We start from the raw sequence: 8,696 nt of genomic DNA on the forward strand, positions 1-8,696 counted from the left end.
AGTGCCGCTCTGTCCCCACACAGCTGCCCAGAGCTCAGGGGAGGGGGCGGCCTGGAAGCGCCTGGGCTCCAGCAGCCGGCCAGAGAAAGCCCCCCCTGTTCTCACAGGGGAAGTGACTGACATGTGCAGGGTTTCTCCTGCTCGGACTGCAACAAGTCTCCCAGGAAGCTCCCCAAGGCGTGGACGTTTGGGTCTGAAGCCCCCCGGGCCAAGAGCAGGCGCTGCCAGGGAGCTAGAGCCCACGGCAGGCTGGCCGTCACTCAGCAGGCAGGTGAACCTGCTTCCCCGCGCCCCGCTCCATCCACCTCCACCAGCTCTTACTTCCAGCCTGCTCCCCCCGCCCCGTACCCCCATCCTTTCTCCCGTGCGGCAGCTGCAGCAGGCACTTACCAGCCTCCCGAGCCCCCGGCTGACGCGGGGCACTGGCACGCTCAGCCGGCAGCGCTGGCCCCGCTGCAGGAGGGCTAATCCGCAGGCTGCAGAGGAATCACTCACTGACCCAGGGAAGGGAAAGCCCATTTATTTAGGCTACTTGAATTTGGCACGCACAGAACATATCCCAGTAACGCACGGGAGGCTAAGGGGTTTGTTTTGTTTTTTTCTTGTTTCTTCTTCTCTACAGACATACAGGAAAACTCTATGCAACTCCCATGTACACACTGCGCAAAGGAACAGCTTTAAGCAACCACCGGTGAAACGTGGAAGCCTTTTAAGATCTCTGGAGCTGGCACAGGAATGCTCTCTACCCCCCATACAAAAGGCATTTCAATTTCAGGTCAGACTGTCTAGGTGATATTTCCATGCATTTCTACAGAAGTAAAGAAGCTAACAGACAAAAAGCCCAGATCGAGCCATATTAGTCAGGCTGATTGGTTCTACCAAGTTAGATCAATAGTGATTATGAACAAATGGACCAAGTGACCAAAGCCTGAGGCTGAGAATACCACTTTTTGAGATGTGGTTTCTTTTCACTGTACTACCCATAGAACTGGAGCGCTCTCATAGAAGTATCTGCATTTGTAGAAGCCTCAGAAGCATCTGACCCGCTAGTAAGTGTGTATTAGGGAAACGAAGGTAGTTCTAAATTAAACTATGTCAACAGAAAAGTAGTTGATAGAATCCCTCAGGCTGAAGGAGAACTCAAGGCACTTCATAACAAGAACATTGAGCCTCTAGGACAAGGGAACCTTTAAATATTATTACCGCACCGTGAGTTTACAAGAGTGGATTAGGACTATTTCTCCAGAAAAAATGTGTCTATTTTATGTCTGTTTCACTTCAGGATTAGCCTTTATTAGTACTGCTCTGCAACTGCTAGCACTAAGAATTTAAGCCAGTTTTTGTGCCAACAGGTTGTTTTAGCCTAACTTTCACTACAGGTTTTCAGTTTTGTATTAAGTGGTTACAGGGGAAACTGTTTCTGACTTTGGCCATTTGACCAGCAGCCTCAAAAAGACTGACTGAATTTTGCTTTTTACAACTCAGAAAATTAGAACAGGCACCAGTTTGTTCTCACACCCCCACCCCCACCCCCCTTTCACCCCATGATACATTGACACTTTGCAGTGTTGGACCAACATTTTTGGAGACCTTTAGCGTTAATCCATTGGGGACAGTACTGGGCTGCTGGACAACCAATGCAAATATTAATAAACCAAGAGAAATCCTTAGATTTGATTTGTTGAGGGTCATTTGTACGTACGAGCTACATCTCCAAAATGTACTTTATTCTACCAGACAGCTTCCCTGCAGTTAGTGAAACCCTTGCCTAGAATGGTTGCTTTACATAACTGATCTATTAAAACATGGAATGCCTGTAGAGTTGTGGCACTGCATGACATTTACACGGGACTTGCTTCAAAAGCTACGACCAGGGAGCCTCCTGGCTTCTCAGCAATGCAAGCTCGGGTCAGGTCCTCTGGCCCATTTGCTTGGCATTCATGCTTTATGCCTAAAAAAAGAGGCAAAACACTCAATAATGCGGTATTCCAGCATGCTAGTAATCAATGAAATGTACTTGGTAGTAACATTAGAAGAGGCAATCGGGTCACCAAGCAGGTAAGCCCTGCCTTAGCTTAGGCATTTGGATGGTTTTCTCTGACGTGTGTCAGAGCAGACATCTGGCTACACGCCAAGTAGCAATGTAGAAATACCGGGGAGAACGTTTTCACTACATCCGTGCTCAGACTGTTCCCCTTTTCACTGCAGGCTCTCTCAGGAGCGCATCTCTCCTTTCTAGGGCTACCCTGGGTATGGCGGGTGAGGAAGCTACACGCAGGCAGGCTCCAATGGCTGACTCAGCTCCCGCTGGCTCTGGAGAGGTGGGTGAAAGAATCAGAGTGAGAATCTGGGCTGTAGAGACCAGAAAGGCTTTGCTGCTCCAAGGGGTCAACAATGGATTCTTTTTTTGGAGATCAGGGAGCCCAAACCAAGCCTGTCTGATGTGGAGAAAAGCTGAATTTCTTCAGGATTTCTTTTTTTTTTTTAACTTCCACCTGTGCAGCGCAGCCTCCCTGGCTAGTTCGAGTCCACTGGCCAGCTGTCGTGTGAAGGCTGGCACTGCTGCACAACGATCCTGTCTGTCTGGCAGGCTGCAAGATTTTGGCCCAGTGCAGCAGGAGGAACTGAAGGGGGTCAGCGCTCCCTGGCTACAAGCCAGGCCGACTGAGCATGAAATCTCTGAATGCTGCAGCAAGATGTTTACTCCTTGGTTAACGGTGTCTGACAGGCTGAACAGAACTTTGCTTCTCCACGTGGAGATGCAATGCCTTTTGAAATGAGTAATCACAACCACATCCCTAAATCAAGCGCATTGTTAATTACTACTGTTGCACAGGGTGTTTGAGATCGTGTCTTTCAACAGACACAGGCTTGAACGTCCTCTGCCACAGCAGCAGCTCTAGAAGGAATCTAATGGTTTCTAGCCTGTATGGTGCAGATGTGCTGCTCTGCATGGTACAGCTATGGTGTCACAGACACTGCAAAACCTGCTCTTGTCCTGCGCACAGTTCTAGTGCCTCTAAAATTCAGTCAGACAGTGTAAGTTTTAGCCAGAGCTCGTTTGAGCTGCATCACAGGGCATTTCACTTGCGAAGTTCTCATCTCTCACTAGTATCTCAAAAACCCCAGCCATCCACAACCAAAAACCAAAGGCCAGTCCAGCATCCAGCTGCTTTGGAAGGTGGCGGGAGCAGCTGACGGGGCTGGAGAGCATTTTCCAGCAGTCAGTGATGCCCTTGCCCTAAGCTGGAGTGGCGAATTTTGATCTAAGTCTGACACGGAGGCAGTGTGAGGTCAGCAGCTCTGTTGGTACCAGCGCATTGTTGGGGTTGCTAGGTGAGGAATGCAGGGCGCTCAGCTCCGCCCCGGTCAGCTCCGGGGCACATTGGTCTGGCCCTAAAGCCAGCAGAAGGACGTGGGTACATGTTCTCTGGACCCTCGTTTCTGTTTCCTGCCAGGAAGAGGAAATCCATCCCTTTTCACCCTGCAGGTTAGGAATAATCCCTCTGTCCCGATGGGGACCATCCCAAAGTGATGCTGCGTTGTCAGGAGGGAGGGGGCTGGCACCAGCTGTGCTGGGATGGAGCCGGCTGAGGCCGCTGAAATCCCAAACGACCGGGACGGACCTGGGGTAGCGATGCCTGTAGTATCAGCTGGGATCTCGCGCGGTGCCCTGGTGTAGAAAGTTGGCCTTGCCGGGGGAGGCTGGTTCCAGCTGGCGTTGGCAGCCTGCCTGCCTGCCGGCTCTCTGCTGCTTTGTCTGGGATGCTTGGCGAGGCGGGCAGGGAGAGCTGGGCTGCTGATTGAAACAGCCCTCAACAACCCCCCTGGGGGCTGGAGACGATGTTTCCATTGCACTGTCACCCCCTGGCTGCACCAGTGCAGATTCGGCTGTGAGTGAGTTTGCCACTGTCGGCTGTGAGAAAGGGAAAGGCTCTGGGGTCTCTCCCTGTGAGCACTGAGGTTTTGAAAAGATGCTGATCTCCTTAGTTTTATTTTTGCCTCCTCCCTTTCCAGCCACTCCCTCCGTCCCCAGTCACAACCTCTTAAAGAAGAAATTCAATGATGTTTACAGTTAAGCGCGGGGATGGGAACTTCTGATAGCCGAGGGCTTGATGCATTGATCACGAGAAAGCACAGCCTGGCACCTCCTGGGGAGTGCCCCTGCGCAGATGAACTGCCTGACTGCAGCATCGGGGGGGTTGTGAGCCACGTGGAGGTGATGCCCATGGGGGAAATGCACGAGTGGGACAGCGGGGAAGAGACTGGCTTCCAGACTTGGGACAGGGTTCGGTTGGCGATTAAGAAGAGTGGAGGCAGCAGCATCTTCCTCTGCATGGGGCTGCACCCTGCCTGCCAGGTCTCAGACCAGGCAGTACAGTCTCCGTTGCGGCTCCGTGTGTTATGGGTGGAGAACCTGAGCGTGGAGAGGAGGGTGGGAACGGATGCCCGCCAGTTAACAGCAGAGGTGGAAAGAGAAGCACCACATCCAGTGCTCCCTTTGCAAGTCTTGTTTCTTCCTGTGGGCATCTGCTGGGGAGATGAGATGGTTAATGACCATGCTTTTGCTTTTTTTTGGCTTGAACTTAGGCCTTTTCCTGGTGTTTGCATTGCGAGGAGATGGTAGCGTCTTGGTTCTCTGTGTGGCGTCTGTAGCATCATTGCTGGGGTGGTTCTCGTCACTGGAGGCTGGGAGCAGCGACCCAGTGGGATGTGGTCACTGTGTGTCCTCCCTGCCAGGCTGGGCAGTGGCCAGCAGTGCCGCAGGGTGCGGGTGGCAAAGGGAGGCGGCCAGGGCTGTTGCAAAGCTGGGGAAAGCTCTCCCGTGCATGCTTTCCCTTTCCAGGGAGGTGTTCTATTCCAAAGCTGAGACCCTGGATGCACTTCCACCTGCGCCTGGGTGCAGAGATAAGGCCAGGTGGCCCAGGGAGAGCCCAGGTCTTGGCCAAACTGCACCAGGCAGTCTGGAAACGGGCTCTCTTACTGCCGCAGGGCTGCAGGTATTGCCCAGGGTCGTGCAAAAGCGTCCCATTGGACATGTCATGGGCACTTTGCTCATGGCTGTCTCTGATTGCATCCCTGCTTTTTTCTTCCCCCTCTTTGGTTCTTCTGGAGCTTGCTGCAGCCAGCGCAAGCAGCCCCTGCGGTGTGGCTGGAGCACCGTGCGCAGGCAGCACAGCAGAAGAGCGCAAACCTGGGAGGGGGCGGGGGGTGTCAGCAGGTTGCCCACACCAGAGGTGTGTGAATCCTGAGCACTTTTTGGAGCGTAGTGCCATTTGGAAACACAGATGGACATAGGAAACTCGCTGCTCACAGAGAGGCCGTTGCGCCTCTTTGTTTTCCCCACTAACTGTTGTTCTGGTGTCTTGCAGGCACAGAAGAATAAGGCAGGATGGATGTCTATGACCCTCAGATGCTGAATGTTATGCTCTGTGGAGGTTTGATGGTGGTATCGGCCATCGGGATCTTCCTGGTGCTCACCTTCATGGAGAAGGTCCTCCGTCCTTGTGAGGAAGCCTTGGCCAAGCAAGGCAAAGGGCATAAGAAGACTCAGCAGAAGGAAAAAGAGAAAAAGAAGAAAGAGGAAGCTGTTGAGAAAAAAGGAAAAGGAAAGAAAAATCAAGAGAAACCTAATGGACGGGTCCCAGAGGCGCACCAAAGTGCTCCAGTGGTCAGCTCTGTCACCATAAAGAAAAGCAATGTTCTTCCAGCCCATGAGGAGCAGAAGCATAATGGACCTGTCAAGAAGGCGGCTGCATCCAAGAAGAAGAGCGAGCCAGGTAAGGCCAAGTTCCTCTGCATATATCCCCGTCGGGTAAGCCAGCAGAGGGATCGGAGAAGGGCTGGAGTCATCTCGTTCCCTTAGCAAAGAGCTGGAACGAACCTGCCTGGTGAAAGGCAGGAGATGACCTTGCTGCTCTGCATCACTGGCACCGCTGCGTGGAGCGACAGTCCCCCAGCGAGGCTGTGTCACGATGGAGTCCAGCTTCTGATGCCCACCATGTCTCTGCTCCCTGGCTTTAGCAAAGCGTGCCCAGCTCCGTCTGGAATCGCTCAGTGTGATGGAGGGTGGTGGCAGGGTGGTGGGAGCAGTAGCAGAGCCAGGCAGAGGTGGCAGCTGGCTCAGGGAACGCTTGTCTGTGGTGGGCGCCGTCCCCAGCGCTCGTCACATTGCTTTCAGTTAGAGAGGTATCAAACTTGGCTGTGGACATCTGGGCGGTTGCTGGCGTGAAATGGCAATTATGGGGTTGGAGTCAACTGAGGTGATGCTACTCAGCCCTGCCGTTGGCTCGAGCGGTCCCAACCCCTCCTCTCTCCTCCCCAGCACCTGCGGACTCGGATGGGCCCCTCTACCTGCCCTACAAGACGCTTGTGTCCACTGTCAGCAGCACGGTGTTCAGTGAGGGGGAGGCCCAGTGGCTCATCGAGATCCTGACGGAGAAAGCGGGCATCGTCCAGGACACCTGGCACACGGTAGGGCTGCCAGCAGCGTCGTGTCCACCAGGGCTGGGCCAAGCCTCCGGGGGTGCGGAGGGGCGAAGGCAGCCCGTTTTCGGGCAGGCTGTCCCCCGAGGGTCAGCCTTAGAGACGGGAGCTGAATTTTCCCCTGGAGCAGAGGGCAGGACCCTGTGCGTGTGGGGTGGAGGGGTTGGATGCGGAGGTGGTGGTCCCCGCTGATGTGCCACTCTGTGCCGGCAGGCCAAGCAGAAGGGTGACCCTGTCACTGTCCTGAAACGCCAGCTGGAGGAGAAGGAGAAGCAGCTCGCCACTGAGCAGGAGGCTGCAGCCGCTGCCAGAAACAAGGTGGAGGAACTGAGTCAGGTAAGTGCGCGCAGCCCTCCCGGCACCCCTGGCACAGGCTCTGCGCCTCACGGCTCGCCGTGTGCCTCCCTCTCCCCACGTCTTACCCGCCCTTGGAGGTGAAGCCCAGGGGTTCTCTGGGCCCTTCATCCATTTGCTGTTTTCTCCCCGAAAAGGGGAGGAGATGCCCACCTGAGCTCCTCTCCTGGGCCTGATCCAGCCCGGGGAGGCACGTGCCCTGTTGGCAGCCGCAGCAGGAGCGGGCTAAAGCCGTGCCCGTAAGAGACTGCAGCTTTCTGCTGCTTTACGGAGGACAGTAAAGCCCTTCTCATCTCTTGCCAGAGCCCCTGAGCTGAGAAGGTGTTGAACAGTCCCTTTTTAAGGAGCCTGGTGCTATTTACAGCCCCCTTGCCTGACTCAGCCCCTTGCCTCCACCTCTTGTTGGGTGTTGAAGTCAGATCAGACCCCCGGCGCGTCGTGCTCAGCACCTCCTGCCCCGCAGCCGCCAGGACCCTGCTGCAGCAGGTCCATCTGCCTGCAGGCAGGAGAGGAGAGGGCGAAGCCACCCTGTGCACTGAGTGCTGCGCTAAACCCCGGCCTGTGCAGGCAGCCCAGGGCAGCGGCACGGCATCACCCAGCCGGCCAAGAGAGCATCCCTGCCTTGGCAGGGGGTGGAGGGGGAGTCTGTGTTTCATTTGTGGGGGTGTTTTCTTTTTTTAGTTTTCCTGCTTTGCCGCAAACTTGATGTGATGATATTGATCCTGGGGCCGGGGAGGGGAATAAAATTCCAGGCCCTCACTCCTGTCTCTTAGCTGGCCCAATGTGGAACAACAGTGGCATCCAGTGGCCACTGAGCCCAAAGCTTAATGCAGGAGGAAATGTAAGTGCGGACGGTGTAGCTGGGCCTGGGGGCAGCGCCGAAAGGGTTACACTTCTTAAAGTCTTCTGAGCTGGGAGGCCACTTGTTTCGAGTCCCCTTAAAGCAGGGAAGTTCCTAGGCTGAGGACTGACCGGGTGGCTTCTCTCCTCGAAGGAGCTGGCGGCCGAGCGGGCCAAGGCGACAACCCTGGAGGGCAAGCTGAAGGAGCAGCTGCTGGCCCGCGAGCAGGAGATGGCAGCGGTGCAGGCACGCATGCAGGCCAGCTACCAGGACCATGTCAGCGAAACGCAGCAGCTGCAGGGCAAGGTGAGCCCCACGCGGTGCTCTGCAGCTTCCTCCGCTGGCTGCCGGCTGGCCCTCGGTGGCAGCTGCCTGGTCTTTTGGAGAAGACCGAGGTGGACGAGGGGGCCAGAGCCTTGGGGAGGGGCGAGAGCCCCGCAGTGCTCCTGAGCCGTGGTGCTCACGCTAGAAGAGGGATGTGGGAGCATCCTCACGGGATGCAGCAGCCGCAGGGGCTGTCAGCATCAGCAGACACCTCGCTGTGGCTTCCTTGCCAGTCCCTCTTGCCCATGGAGTGGGCTCCTCAGGGGAGAGCTGAGGGGCTGGCAGCGGCGGCATTAACCCCTGTTGGTCTCTCCCTAGATCCGCACCCTGCAGGAGCAGCTGGAGAATGGCCCCGACACGCAGCTGGCTCTCCTGCAGCAGGAGAACTCCATCCTGAGTGATGCCTTCTGCCAGATCAGAAGTCAGATGGAGAGCAAGTAAGACTAGGGGTGGGGGTGGGGGTGAGAGCCTGGGGCCGCCCTCTGGCAAGCCCTGGCCCTAAGTTTCCCAGCCATGAGAAGAGACCCCCAAACAGCCCTGACTGATTCCCGTTCTTCACCCTTTCCATCTTTTGTAGCTCTTTTCCCATGCACAGTTGATTCTCCTTACCACCCTTGTATTCTCCCATGCCAGCAGCCTGCTGCTTCTCCTTGGACATTGTCTGTCTTCCTTTGGGGATTCTGAGCTGTTC

At 55.5% G+C, this 8,696-nt stretch overlaps 1 protein-coding gene across 2 annotated transcripts; it reads left to right on the forward strand.

Moving 5' to 3' along the window:
* The first annotated feature begins 2,204 nt into the window (after positions 1-2,204).
* LOC308057695 (ribosome-binding protein 1-like) lies at positions 2,205-8,459 on the forward strand. Of its 2 annotated transcripts, XM_080411755.1 has the most exons (6): positions 2,205-2,321; positions 5,373-5,780; positions 6,326-6,474; positions 6,700-6,822; positions 7,835-7,987; positions 8,324-8,459. In XM_080411755.1, the coding sequence occupies exons 2-6, from the start codon at positions 5,393-5,395 to the stop codon at positions 8,444-8,446; spliced, it is 936 nt and encodes a 311-aa protein (XP_080267881.1). In that variant the 5' UTR covers positions 2,205-2,321; positions 5,373-5,392; the 3' UTR covers positions 8,447-8,459. The 2 variants fall into 2 exon arrangements, with proteins under 2 accessions (XP_080267881.1, XP_080267882.1); XM_080411756.1 differs by lacking the exons at positions 6,700-6,822; positions 8,324-8,459 and having other exon boundaries at positions 7,835-8,317.
* Positions 8,460-8,696: the final 237 nt, after the last annotated feature.

Source organism: Falco punctatus, assembly GCF_963210335.1.
Source record: "Falco punctatus genome assembly, contig: scaffold_49, whole genome shotgun sequence".
NCBI classification, from domain to species: domain Eukaryota; kingdom Metazoa; phylum Chordata; class Aves; order Falconiformes; family Falconidae; genus Falco; species Falco punctatus.